Source organism: Nerophis lumbriciformis, linkage group LG11 (assembly GCF_033978685.3).
Source record: "Nerophis lumbriciformis linkage group LG11, RoL_Nlum_v2.1, whole genome shotgun sequence".
Classification (NCBI taxonomy): domain Eukaryota; kingdom Metazoa; phylum Chordata; class Actinopteri; order Syngnathiformes; family Syngnathidae; genus Nerophis; species Nerophis lumbriciformis.
This window is the reverse complement of record NC_084558.2, coordinates 37589380-37605189: the sequence shown is the minus strand read 5'-3', so window position 1 is coordinate 37605189 and position 15810 is coordinate 37589380. Positions and strand designations below refer to the sequence as shown.

At 35.2% G+C, this 15810-nt stretch overlaps 1 protein-coding gene across 1 annotated transcript; it reads right to left on the bottom strand.

Annotated features, from left to right (window-relative positions):
• LOC133610037 (synaptic vesicle membrane protein VAT-1 homolog) lies at positions 1-15383 on the bottom strand. The gene is made up of 6 exons (XM_061966100.2): positions 14887-15383; positions 8782-8989; positions 5126-5296; positions 2873-2962; positions 2560-2795; positions 1-372 (listed from the first exon to the last, which is right to left on the bottom strand). The coding sequence occupies exons 1-6, from the start codon at positions 15214-15216 to the stop codon at positions 250-252; spliced, it is 1158 nt and encodes a 385-aa protein (XP_061822084.1). The 5' UTR covers positions 15217-15383; the 3' UTR covers positions 1-249.
• Positions 15384-15810: the final 427 nt, after the last annotated feature.

Genomic DNA, 15810 nt, shown 5'->3' with positions numbered 1-15810 from the left:
TTATGTTTGGATATTACAATGATATTTATTACAAGAGAGCTGCAGCATTAGAAGTAGTGCCTGCCTTGCAGCTGCCATTTTGTATAAGTGGAATACATTCAAGAAATTAGCAATGTAGCAATATGAAGGCTTGATTGTTTAATATTGCACTATATATTTTTCTTCAAAAAGGTTTAAAAATACTGTCAAATAAGAATTTGTAGAAAAATACAATTCTACAAAACCGTCTTACTCAATCCCTTGTTCGTGTTATTTCTTCCCTTCTGGCTCGGAGCTGGACGTCATCTTCTCATTCTGCTTTTTAGGCTGAGGGAGAAGGATGACCTTGCCAATATTTTGGCGCTCGTGCATTCGCCTCATTGCATCTGCAACCTGAGCACAGAGCAGAGCAAAAAAAACAACAATACATTACTCAATTTGGCCACTTGAGGGCAGCACAAAATAAACTGAAAACAACATGCTGTAAATGCATTTTTGGCTATTTAGTTAATTATATAGATGCATCAATAGGAAAGTTTATGGTAATATTCAACTTAAGTTGGGAAAAAATGTCCAAGAATGGAGTGATACAAGTATTTAATCTTGGTTGGTTAGTACCAATAGAAGTTTGTGAACAAAATGAGCCAAAACAGTGAGGTGAATTCGCCGACATCGGGAAAATTAGCTGTAATAACGTACATATTTAGCTTTTTTCACAGTTTAAGTGGTTTCTGATCGATTTAATATTTCTCTACACACAATATACATAAAATAATGTATATTGTTATACTGCGATCAGTCTTTTATAACAAGGCTAATGCTATCCAGCTAGCCCCAGTGACGTGTTTGTTAGCTTAGCATAAAATGTACGCCGTGTCGGAACTCTTTAATAAAGACATTTAGTTGTAAATTGTATATTTATCATAACTGTAAATTAAAAATAGTTTTTCTTTAAATGTAACTTTTACTTAGTAGAACCACGCTCGTCCTTAAATTGCTAGGCTAACCTAGCTAGCTGGCGACTCAGTAGTTTCAGAATTCCTGAAAACGCTGGCTATCTCGCGGCCATGTTTGTGAACTGAAGTTTTATCGACACTATTAAATGTCAGAAATTGGTCTAAATTCAAGAAGCAGATGCATTTTTTGGTCGATTCTGAGATATTAAAAAATGAAAAATGGGAAAATGTTCAATGACATGTATGGAGACAAAACACTGTCATTATAGTTTGACAGTGAAAAGGAATTTGTGCGTTTTTTTAGTAATAGCTGTACTGACACTGATCAATATATATATATGTCCGATAATGGCTTTTTTGCCGATATTCCGATATTGTCCAACTCTTAATTACCGATACCGATATCAACCGATACTGATATATACAGTCGTGGAATTAACACATTATTATGCCTAATTTTGACAACCAGGTATGGTGAAGATAAGATCCTTTTTAAAAAAATAAAATAAGATAAATAAATTAAAAAAAATTTCTTGAATAAAAAAGAAATTAAAACAATATAAAAACAGTTACATAGAAACTAGTAATTAATGAAAATGAGTAAAATTAACTGTTAAAGGTTAGTACTATTAGTGGACCAGCAGCACGCACAATCATGTGTGCTTACGGACTGTATCCCTTGCAGACTGTATTGATATATATTGATATATAATGTAGGAACCAGAATATTAATAACAGAAAGAAACAACCCATTTGTGTGAATGAGTGTGAATGAGTGTAAATGGGGGAGGGAGGTTTTTTGGGTTGGTGCACTAATTGTAAGTGCATCTTGTGTTTTTTATGTGGATTTAATTAAAAAAACACACACAAAAATACCAAACAAAAAAACGATACCGATAATAAAAAAAACGATACCGATAATTTCCGATATTACATTTTAAAGCATTTATCGGCCGATAATATCGGTAGGCCGATATTATCGGACATCTCTATTAATTAGTACTTTAATATATTATTATTAATATGATATATATGTACATATATCCATCAATATCTAATAAAATATTCTAAACAAATATATATTATTAAAAACAATACTAGTATGTGTTTTTCAATGTCACTTTTCAGATTTATATGTTGATATTTTATACAGTCATCTTTTTCACTACCAATATTTATACATATTTTAATTTAGTTTCTGTTCTAAAACTTAATGGAAGTGTTTAAAACACTGTCTCCAAATACTAAACAGTAGTGTGTTTTAAAATCAAACAATTTTACACTGGTTGTACAAAAATATATTTAGTTATATATTTGTTATAATTGTGACCATGTGTTTTTTAATTGGATTATTTCCTTTTGTGATTACTATATTTTGTGTCATGTCTGTATGTGGTTTTTCTTCTACAAAATTAAACAACTGAATGAACATCCTCCAAGTGTGCTGATTCCATCATTTTTGCCAGGGGTTGTAGTGATCAAATTCTAAAACTACAAACATTATTATTATTATTATTATTATTATAATAATAGTAATTATTAATATTATTATTATATTATTATTGTTGCTTTTGTTAACTACATTGTTATCTTGGTAAACTAAGAATTAGTGTGTTCAAGGTACCTCCTCAAAGTGGTAGCAGGAGTCGATGTGAGGCTTGATCTTGCCCTGCCTGTAGAGCTCCAGCAGGGAGGCCATGGCGTCCTGAATGTGGCCGTCGTCCATGTAGCTCAGGTGGAAGCCGCACACGGCCTTGTTGGTCTGCATCAGCTTCATCGTGTTGATGGACAGCTGGTTGTACCACGTCTTCATCATGGCCAGCAGGCTCCTCTTCTGGCCCGTCACACAGTTGGCAGCACCTGGCATAACACATGACATGACGTAGTACATACAGTAGTTACACAGTAGATGTTAAAGTAATTTAAGTGAGTTTTACCAAACACGATGAGAGAACCCAAAGGTTTTAACAAGTTGAAGCCCTTCTGTGTGTCAGAACCACCCAGCGGGTCCAAGACGATGTCCACTCCTGCACATAGAACCAAGAAAACAATGAAAAAAGCCTCATTTATCTATTTTTTTCTTTTATTATGTGATACAATGTAAGGTTATTTAGCACATTGCATTCTGGTACATTTCATTTTTTATTTTTATGGATTTTTTTCGCCTAATAATTATTTGACTTTTTCTTGAAATAATGGTTGTCAACATAAATGACATTTAGTGTACAGACTGAATGCATTGTTACAGAAAGGAGGGAAAGTATTCAGAACACTTTAAATCTTCCACTCTTTTTTTCATTGCAGCCATGTGCTAAAATCTAAAAAAGTTCCCTTTATTTCTTGTTAGCACCCCATCTTGACAAAAAAAAACAGAAATGCAGACATTTTTGCAAATGTTTTAAAAATAAAAAACGCAAAAATCTCATGTACATCAGTCTTCAGACCCTTTGCACAATACTTTGTTGATGCAACTTTGGCAGCAATTACAGAGGAATGCTGCAGTTCTAAAAGAGTGACCATCGGGTTCTTGGTCACCTCCCTGACGAGACTAAGATGAATGCAGCAATGAACAGAAACATCCTGGATGAAAATCAATACTTCTCATCCAACCTGATGAAGCTTGAGAGGTGCTGAAAAGAGAAATGGGCAAAACTGCCCAAAGATAGGTGTGCTAAACGTGTGGCATCATTTAAAAAAAACTTGAGGCTTTAATTGCTGCTAAAGGTGCATCAACTAAGTGTTGAGCAAAGGCTGTGAATACTACATGTGATTTTTATATTTAAAAAAAAATAAATTTGCAAACATTCCTCCATTTCTGTTTTTTTTCTGTCTGTGTACATTAATGAGAAACTAAATTTTTTTTTTTTAATTTAGCAAATGGCTGCAATGAAACAAAGAGTGAAACATTTAAAGGGGTCTGAATACTTTCCGTTCCCACTGTATATTTTACTGCTCATCTTGGTATATAATTATTTTTTTTACTGTATGTGCTTTTCCTTGCCTTCTTGTTTGTGCTGTGAATAATTTTAAATTATGAATTAATGTGTTTTCATATCATTTGTATGAAAATAAAATAATTTTTTGTATTTATAGGTTTTATTATAATTCATTTGAAAATATGAATGAGTAGTTTAATAAACAGTTATATTGCTGAAAAATATTAAAACACGTTATTCATAGTTTTCAGTTTGATTTATCTAAAAAATATGAATGAGTATTTATTAATAACCTTTTCTTATCAAAGTGGATATTGGTATAATAATATCAACAACATTCTTTTTTACTCAGAACTATGCAAAAATATGAGTAACTATTAAAATTTAATTTGCTTATCATAGTTGATATCGATTTACAAATATTTAAATGTTTAATTTATAGTTTTTACAATGACTTATTTTAAAATATGAACTCATTTTTTTGTAGTAAAAGTTGATATTGGTGAAAAAAATTAAAAGATTGTATTTATTGTTTTTACTTCTAAATATGAATGTGTATTGTTTAATAACATTTGTTTATCATAAAAGATATTGGCATGAAAATATTAACATAATTCTCTATTCATAGTTTTTAGTATGAATTATAAAAATATAAATATTTGTTTAAATTAGATTTGCTTAACATAGTTGATATAAAAAATAGTCTTAAAATGTTTTATTTCTACTTTTTATTATGAATTATGTTAAAATATAAATACTTTTTTTTTTAGCAACAGTTGATACTGGTATACAAATATTAACAAAAAATGTATTTATAGTTTTTTTACTATGAACTGTATAAAAATATTTAAAAAAGAATGTGCTTATCGTAGTTGATATTGGTGTAAAACATCAATTAAATTGTATTCACAGTTTTTACGATGCATTATATGAAAAAATCAATTAATATTTCTAAACATTTGCCTATCATAGTTGATATTAGCATAAAAACAAATTTTAGTTTGTTCATAATTACAATGAATTGTTACATGAAAATATGAATTGATATTTAATCATTATGATAAAAAATGTATATGGTATTAAAAACACTGTTACTTTTTTTTATTTTTTTTTAATATATAGTAATTTTGGTGCTAGAACTATATTTACGGCACACTTTATTGTATGGCATTTCTCCAGAAGATTTAAGCACTTTTGGGGAAACTTTTATATCTGAATATAGATATGAATAAATAAAAGATAGCAGCCACTCACCTTTGGGGCTGATTTTACCAATTTCCTCCACGTAGTCTTTGGTGTGATAGTCGATGGGGTGAGTCACGCCAACCTCTGCGATGATATCGTGTTTGGAGGCCGACGCTGTGCCAAAGACGGTCACGTCGGGCACCATCTGACACAGCTGGGTGGCAGCAATGCCTACGCCACCTGGGCATGTGCAAACACAAGGACTTGAGTAAACAACCACAAAATATCCCATTGGGCATCTTCTTGCGTTTCTCATACAGTATGTTGTATACGCAAAAGGACGGAACACCAGTGTAGCACTGCAATACTTGTCCTTCTTCTTTAGCCAAGTACTACTTCTAAAATGTTTGCAGGTACCATTGTTTTTTATTCGTAGTACGAGGTATAAGTTAACAATATTTCAGGAGAATAAATGCAATTTGAATTTGATTTCAGCAAATTGTAAATGTATATTTATTTGATTAGTTCATTTATTTAAAGGTGTTTAATTACTTTTAATTCATCATTATCATCATCATCATCATCATATGTAAATGGGACGTTTGCACGTTAAGCTAATTTGGACAACTAGGTATGGTGAAGATACTGGTACTTTTGAAAAAAAATAAATAAATATATATACATATATATAGACATACATATACATACACATATACATATATATAGACACACAAATGTATATATATATATATATATATATATATATAGACACACATAGACACACAAATATATACATATATATACACACATTCCTATATACATGTGTATATATATATATATACACACACATATTTAAACATATATATACATATATACACACATATATGTATATGTATATATATATATACATACATACATATATAAACATATACATATATACACATACATACATACATACGTATATATATATATATATATATATATATATATATATATATATATATATATACACACACATACATATACTGTATATAAACATATATATACATATACATAAACATTATCTATATATACACACATACATACACACACGCACACACATATATATATATATACATATATACACACACACATATACGTATATATATATATATATATATATATATATATATATATATATATATATATATATATATATATATATATATATATATATATATATATATATTTGTATTGGTATTATTGGTAATATGCCCGAATGCAACTGAGATCGGCTCCAGCACCCCCCGCGACCCCAAAAGGGACAAGCGGTAGAAAATGGATGAATGGATGTTATATATTTTGTAAATTTGATAAAATGCTAAAAAATGTTTTTAAAAATATAGCAAAAAAGCATGACATAAAGTAGGAGTGTAAAAAAAAAAAAATTCAAATGAATCGCGATTCTTTTGTGTAACGATTCTTTATCGATTAAAATAAATAAATAAATAAATCGATTTTTTTTTTTTTTTAATCTGTCCTATCCAACCACTCAGGCAAATTATTTTGTTGATGGAGATGTCCATATCTGCTGCACAGCTTTACTTTAGAAAAAAAGTTCTCTAGTTGCCTTATTTGAAATGGACTTTATTAAATGTTTGGGTAGAATTTTATTAAACAAAACCCGTTTTCTTTTAAGTAATATACAAATCTATTAGTGGTGTTTCTTCTATTGTATGGAGAAATGTAGTTAATCAAAAAACTGACACCCAATGTAGTGATTTTGAATCGAGAATCGGGTTGAATCGAGAATCAATTCTGAATCGAATCGTTACCCTCAAGAATTGAATCGAGTCATGTGGTGCCCAAAGATTCACAGCCCTAATATAAAGAGAAAAAGTGTAAATGTTGATTCTAACCATTCATAACACAAAAATTTGGCTTTAAATAAAAAAAATAGTGGGGATTTTGGTAAATTACAGTCTCCCCAACACGTTTTGTCAAAAAGTGCAGGCGTCACATTTAAGGTTACATGTATTGTAGAGGCTTATTTAATGACAAACAAAACATTGGCAGCACCTAACGATCTACGAGCTACCTATTAATCACTATCAGTTATGGCAGCGAAAACCCGAGGTTGCCTGGCAACGCTGTGTCATGTTTAACCCGTTACCTCAGCGTTTCTCAAAGTGTCTCTATTCCCCACTGGTGGGGAATAGAGACATGACAGGTGGGGCGCGAGGAACGGGAGGAAATTTCACTTTAAATTTTTTTTTTTTTAATTATTATATTCTTAGATTATTTTTTTTACTATGCTTTCATTTTCTATACACACTGTAAATCACTTTGTGATTCTGTCTGTGAAATCCTCTATATAAATAAATGGAAATTACCGGTACTTATTTTTACTGTAGGCTTTATATTTCTCGGTACGAGCGAAAGTTTGACAGACATAGCAACAGTAACTAATGGGGGCGGGGCTAAATGGAACAAACTTTCGCGCGGAAGGGTAGCAGGCTAATGTGTGGATCACAATTACACAAATATATACATTTGTGACTCGAACCTCAAAGGTTGTCGAGCCAGAGCCAGCGCCTGCAGAGAAACAAAAATCTGACGGGCACACACTGTGTCATTCACCGGGAAGCACTCGCGTCAAGGCAGCTCAGCCCCGAACTCAATGAGGTTTTAACAGATGTTGTGAGCGCGGTAAATTTGATCAAAACACGACCACTGAAAGCGCGACTGTTCTCTGCACTGTGTGAGGAAATGGGAGCTGATCATACAGCCGTGCTGTTTCACAGTGAAGCAAGGTGGCTCTCCTGGGGGAAAGTGCTGTCACTTGCCCTGTCTTGCAAATGCATAGCTCCTCCTTTTTTTTGTTGCAAAGATTGCAAAGTGGCACTTTTATTGTATTTATTATTGAACTTGATGCAAGTTATTTGATTTATTATTGAACTTGATGCAAGTTATAACACTTTTTTTGATTTATTATTGAACTTGATGCAAGTTATAACACTTTTGTTTTATTTATTATTGAACTTGATGCAAGTTATAACACTTTTTTTGATTTATTATTGAACTTGATGCAAGTTATAACACTTTTGTTTTATTTATTATTGAACTTGATGCAAGTTATAACACTTTTTTTGATTTATTATTGAACTTGATGCAAGTTATTTGATTTGTTATTGAACTTGATGCAAGTTATAACACTTTTATTTGATTTATTATTGAACGTGATGCAAGTTATAACACTTTTTTTGATTTATTATTGAACTTGATGCAAGTTATAACACTTTTGTTTTATTTATTATTGAACTTGATGCAAGTTATAACACTTTTTTTGATTTATTATTGAACTTGATGCAAGTTATTTGATTTGTTATTGAACTTGATGCAAGTTATAACACTTTTATTTGATTTATTATTGAACGTGATGCAAGTTATAACACTTTTTTTGATTTATTATTGAACTTGATGCAAGTTATAACACTTTTGTTTTATTTATTATTGAACTTGATGCAAGTTATACCACAGCTGCACAGTTATTTTATTTATTATTGAACTTAATGTTATTTTATGTTATTGAGTTTGAATGTATACAACTTGATGTTCAATAAATTTGAAAATGTTAAAGCTTGGCATTAGCGCTCTGTTGGGGCGATGGGGGCAGGTGGGGCTTGAAAACTCCCCCTTGTCCAAAGTGGGGGATGACAAAAAAAGTTTGAGAACCACTGCGTTACCTGCAGCCATGTGGACCAGCACACTCTTGCCCGGCTTGAGGTTGGCCATCTCAAATAGCATCATGTACGCCGTCATGTAGTTGATGGGGATGGCGGCGCCCTCCTCGAAGCTCATGGACTCGGGCATGGGGAAGGCTCGACTGGCGGGCACCACCACGAATTCCTGCCACGCGCCGCAGCGGCTTAATATGATGACACGATCCCCCACCTGGATAAGGGGATAGGGGGCAGATTCAGATTACAACTAAAATACACGCAAGTTGGTCCAGCTTTATTTTAAGATGTGTAGCGAAGCCTAGTTCTTTTGTATTTATAACAAAGCAGCCCTTTGACTTGTTTGCATACACACTGTAACTCTGCACTCGTCCAACGCAATAGATGCCATATATGACATACAACAACGTAACATTAAGAAGCGGAACAGTGGAAATAAATGTTAGCAACACTCGCATAGCTATGTCAGCTATATGCTAACATAACGCCCCCATTTCTACGGCGACATCACGCAAATAATCCAACTTACAGCAAGCATGTTTGTAGCTAACTGACATATTGTTGGCAGTTTTATTTTAAGATGTGTGGCGAAGCCTTTTTGGTTTGTTCAAACAAAGTGGGTGACATATATATGTATGTATTTATCACATACAACAATGTAAGACTAAAGAGTGTAACAGTAGGAACTAAACGTCAGCAACACTAGCGTAGCTTTGTTAGCAACATGCTAACATTACGTTCATAGTTCAACTGCCACATCATGCTAGTTTAGCCTATTTGCTGAAGCAAAACATAATCAAACTTACAGTTTCCACATCTGTAGCTGACAGATCGTTAACAGGGCTTTATTTAAAGATGTATAGCGAAGCCTTTTTTCGACAAAGTGGTCGACATATGAACGGCATCAGTTTTAGACGCTTTCTATCACAACCAGGTAAGATTAAAGAGTGAAACAGGAGGAACTAAACATGAGCATAGCTATGTGAGCTATATGTATACACATCAGGGTCATCTACAAAACTCAAAAGCAGTGAAGTTGGCATGTTGTGTAAATGGTAAATAAAAACAGAATACAATAATTTCCTTTTCAACCTATATTCAATTGAATAGACTGCAAAATTTTTTTTTTTTTACAAATAATAGCTCATTTGGAATTTGATGCCTGCAACATGTTTCAAAAAAGCTGGCACAAGTGGCGAAAAAGACTGAGAAAGTTGAGGAATGCTCATCAAACACTTATTTGGAACATCCCACAGGTGAACAGACTAATTGGGAACAGGTGGGTGCCATGATTGGGTCTAAAAGCAGCTTCCATTAAGTGTTCAGTCATTCACAAACAAGGATGGGGCGAGGGTCACAACTTTGTGAACAAATGCGTGAGCAAATTGTCCAACAGTTTATGAACAACATTTTGCAACAAGCTATTGCAAGAAATTTAGGGATTTCACCATTTACGGTCCGTAATATCATCAAAAGGTTCAGAGAATCTGGAGAAATCACTGCACGTAAGCAATGATCTTACAGACCTTCGATCCCTCAGGCGGTACTGCATCAAAAAGCGACATCAGTATGTAAAGGATATCACCACGTGGGCTCAGGAATACTTCAGAAAACCACTGTCAGTAACTACAGTTGGTCGCTACATCTGTAAGTGCAAGTTAAAACTCTACTGTGCAAAGCCAAAGCCATTTATCCGAGCTCTTCTAAGATGGACTGATGCAAAGTGGTCTGACGAGTCCACATTTCAAATTGTTTTTGGAAACTGTGGACGTTGTGTCCTCTGGAACAAAGAGGAAAAGAACCATCCGGTTTGTTATAGGCGCAAAGTTGAAAAGCCAGCATCTGTGATGGTATGGGGGTGTATTAGTGCCCAAGACATGGGTAACTTACACATCTGTGAAGGCACCATTAATGCTGAAAGGTACATCATGTTGTGGAGCAACATATGCTGCCATCCAAGCAACGTTATCATGGACGCCCCTGCTTATTTCAGCAAGACAATGCCAAGCCACGTGTTATAACAACGTGGCTTCATAGTAAAAGAGTGTTGGTACTAGACTGGCCTGCCAGTAGTCCAGACCTGTCTCCCATTGAAAATGTGTGGCGCAATATGTAGTGTAAAATACCACAATGGAGACCCCAAACTGTTGAACAACTTAAGCTGTACATCAAGCAAGAAAGGAAAGAATTCCATCTGAAAAGCTTCAAAAATTGGTCTACTCAGTTCCCAAACGTTTACTGAGTGTTGTTAAAAGGAAAGGCCATGTAACACAGTGGTAAAAATGCCCCTGTGCCAACTGTTATGCAATGTGTTGCTGCCATTAAATTCTAAGTTAATGATTATTTGCAAAAAAAAATTACGTTTCTCAGTTTGAACATTAAATATCTTGTCTTTGCAGTCTATGCAATTGAATATTAGTTGAAAAGGATTTGCAAATCATTGTATTCTGTTTTTATTTACGAATTAAACAACGTGCCAACTTCACTAGTTTCGGGTTTTGTACAAACCCTGTTTCCGTATGAGTTGGGAAATTGTGTTAGACGTAAATATAAACGGAATACAATGATTTGTGTGGTAATCTGAAATTTCCTTGCTCATTTCTGTTGTTGTCTGCACACCATGTTCACTCTCTCTCTCGTCCACAGTATGGAGTGCAGCTGGCGCAAGGCAGCAGCACACACCTGACTTAGATTAGAAGCAGCCTATTTAACCTGGCTGCTGACGGCCTGTGAGCGCCGGAACTTTGTCACTGCTTGCAAACCTGTTGATCTTGCCAGAGAACTCACTAGTTCGTCGTGTGCCATTCATCTAAGGTTTGCCTGTATTTTTCCTAGCCTTGTCTAGCGTTTTTAGTTTGTACTTTGTCCTTATATTAACTTCTTTCATGAAGTATTTTTCCTAGCCTTGTCTAGCGTTTTTAGTTTGTACTTTGTCCTTATATTAACTTCTTTCATGAAGTATTTTTCCTAGCCTTGTCTAGCGCTTTTAGTTTTGTGTGTTATCTCTCTTAGTAGTTTTTTACATGGTGTGTTTTGTTGTGTTTACCACCATCGCCTTTGTTTTGTTACTTTGTGCTTCCTCCTAAATAAAAGGAAGAACAATTGTACACAACACGTCTCTGCATCCTTGAGATCCACTCCACCACTTCCTAACAATTTGAAAACCATTTTCAACCCATATTCAATTGAATGCACTACAAAGAGAATATATTTGATGTTCAAACTCATAAACTTTATATTTTTTTGCAAATAATAATTAACTTAGAATTTCATGGCTGCAACACGTGCCAAAGTAGTTGGGAAAGGGCATGTTCACCACTGTGTTACATCACCTTTTCTTTTAACAACACTCAGTAAACGTTTGGGAACTGAGGAGACACATTTTTAAGCTTCTCAAGTGGAATTCTTTCCCATTCTTGCTTGATGTACAGCTTAAGTTGTTCAACAGTCCGGGGGTCTCCGTTGTGGTATTTTAGGCTTCATAATGCGCCACACATTTTCAATAGGAGACAGGTCTGGACTATAGGCAGGCCAGTCTATAACCCGCACTCTTTTACTATGAAGCCACGTTGATGTAACTCGAGGCTTGGCATTGTCTTGCTGAAATAAGCAGGGGCGTCCATGGTAACGTTGCTTGGATGGCAACATATGTTGCTCCAAAACCTGTATGTACCTTTCAGCATTAATGGCGCCTTCACAGATGTGTAAGTTACCCATGCCTTGGGCACTAATACACCCCCACACCATCACAGATGCTGCCTTTTACACTTTGCGCCTATAACAATCCGGATGGTTCTTTTCCTCTTTGGTCCGGAGGACACGACGTCCACAGTTTCCAAAAACAATTTGAAATGTGGACTCGTCAGACCACAGAACACTTTTCCACTTTGTATCAGTCCATCTTAGATGAGCTCAGGCGCAGCGAAGCCGACTGCGTTTCTGGGTGTTGTTGATAAACGGTTTTCGCCTTGCATAGGAGAGTTTTAACTTGCACTTACAGATGTAGCGACCAACTGTAGTTACTGACAGCGGGTTTCTGAAGTGTTCCTGAGCCCATGTGGTGATATCCTTTACACACTGATGTCGCTTGTTGATTCAGTACAGTCTGAGGGATCGAAGATCACGGGCTTAGCTGCTTATGTGCAGTGATTTCTCCAGATTCTCTGAACCCTTTGATGATATTTCGGACCGTAGATGGTGAAATCCCTAAATTTCTTGCAATAGCTGGTTGAGAAAGGTTTTTCTTAAACTGTTCAACAATTTGCTCACCTATTTGTTGACAAAGTGGTGACCCTCGCCCCATCCTTGTTTGTGAATGACTGAGCATTTCATGGAATCTACTTTTATACCCAATCATGGCACCCACCTGTTCCCAATTTGCCTGTTCACCTGTGGGATGTTCCAAATAAGTGTTTGATGAGCATTCCTGAACTTTATCAGTATTTATTGCCACCTTTCCCAACTTCTTTGCCACGTGTTGCTGGCATCAAATTCTAAAGTTAATGATTATTTGCAAAAAAAAAAAAAGTTTATCAGTTTGAACATCAAATATGTTGTCTTTGTAGCATATTCAACTAAATATGGGTTGAAATTGATTTGCAAATCATTGTATTCCGTTTATATTTACATCTAACACAATTTCCCAACTCATATGGAAACAGGGTTTGTATATGGATCATGTTTCCTGTCTATGAGAAAATAGTTTTTTCATCAAAACTCAAGACATTCGAAGTCAATTGTCTTTTCTCAAAAATATAACAACAAGTGAGGGAGATGATCGATTTTTCTCACGTTTGTTGTCCATAGACATATGTTAGAATGTCCTTTACACATTAGGGGACCTCTAAAGCTAAAGCAATAGCCTGGTCTGGAATGTTGCACAACGTCTTGCAGTATATTCCACCTCGGAAAAAAACACATTAATTTGGAGCTATTTGGAAGGCTTCATTTGACCTGGCAAATGACCACGAAATAAACGAGAGGTGATTGCAGGAAGGCTGACGTAAGTTCCCCGGGAGAGATGAATAACAAAAAGGCCCATTTTCAAAGAGGACATTTTGGAGACTCTGAAACAAGGCCGGACAAATTACAGCTGGCGTGTTGACACAACACATCTGCTTCACATAACGTGCTTCTTTGGAAACCAAGATGGCCTGACAAAAAGCACACAAACACCGAACGGCAAGAGTTGGGCTATGTCTAATCCCTGGAATCCATGTCTGGAGCTATACCAAGCAGCTCGACCAGATACAGTATTTTTATTACTCCAGATAAAGACTCAGGAAGATTGACTTTGATCAGCCTCAAGGCCTCGATTACATTATGACTTAAATACTATCATCACTTAGATGTGTTCCTGCTCAGGGAGAAAGGTCAGGTGAGGATTAGCCAGGAAATAATGGCAACAAATAATAACACTTATAAAAGAAAGTTTGGTAGTATGGGGAACATTATCTAAGTAACAAATACTTAATTTAGAGTTACTTGGACACTATAGGGAACATATTCTAAATACCCTAAACTTATTGAGGGATGATTCTTAGTTAATGACTTACTGGTTGTATAATAAGGCCACACAGAATAAGGCATTAATAAGTACTTAATAATGACTAATTAGGAGCCAATATGTTACTAATTTGCATATTAATAAGCAACTAATTAATGGTGAATATGTTCCCCATACTAAAGTGTTACTAAAAGTTTTAGTATGGACAGAGAGGAGAATAAAAGAAAACATTTTAGTCTGTCAGCCTAATAATTTAACCTCTTTATGAAGTTTAGCCAAGTCTCAGGCATTTACCATAAAACATCACATTTTTTAAGTGCGCTATCTTGTGCGCATGCGCACAACGCAAGACCGCTTCATTGAAGAAAAAGGGTTGCGTGATTAATAAAAACCTGACGTCCAATAAAACTTCTACAAACTTGTCCCTTGGAAGTAAAAAATAAAAATAGGAAATACATTTCAGTACACAAAAATTGTCAGTCGAGTGGAGTAGATATAAAAAATATATATAATAATAATAATAAAGCTATGCAAACCGTTAGAAAATGCGTAAAAAGACGCCACATGGTGTAATAATGTAATAATAATGACTTTGTATTACTCACTTTGCGGTCCTTCACGTCTCCTCCGACAGCTTCGATGACTCCCGAGGCCTCCATGCCCAGAGTGACAGGCGGGGCGGGCAGCGGCTCGTACAGTCCCTGCCTGCCCATCAGCTCGGCGAAGTTGAGCCCGCACGCCTGCACCCGAACCAAGACCTCTCCGGGCTGCAGCGCGGGCTTCTTGAAGGCTTTCACCTGCAGCTTGACTTTGTCGTAGCCTCCGTAGCCGGTGAGCACGAGAGCCCGGCACGTCTCCTCCTCCGGGGGGGATGATGATGACTCTCCGGCGGACTTCAGCTGCTGCTGCGCCGGAGGACCCACTTCACCAGACATGACGGACTAACTCTGGTTAAGGTCCGGATCGATTGGGGGTGAGCCTGTTTGGGTTCTTCTCTTTCCAAAATTACATATGCTGCTCAATTTGGTGGAAAGACGCAGTCAAACTGCTTGTCAATCTTTAACTGCGCGTTCTTTGCAATTTCAAGCGCTCACTTTCATTTGATAGGGCTCAACAAGTGTGTTGGCAACACAGCTTCCGGTTTGCACTTTCACAATAAAACTCCCTTTAACCTTAATTACCCTGCGAGTCAAAAATCCTTTACATTACAGGAGCGCTCTGCTGTTTTGAAGAACCATACTGCTATATATGCTAGTCAAAGATCCACTATATGAGAGGAGCACTATGGTCACCAACCTTTTCGGGGCCCAAGAACCCTGGTCTCAACCTAAAAACCAACTATGTTTTATATATATATATATATATATATATATATATATATATATATATATATATATATATATATATATATTCATACATACATACATCCCATCCATCCATTTTCTACCGCTTGTCCCTTCTTGGGGTTGCAGGAGCCTCTCTTTCATATATATATATATATATATATATATATATATATATATATATAT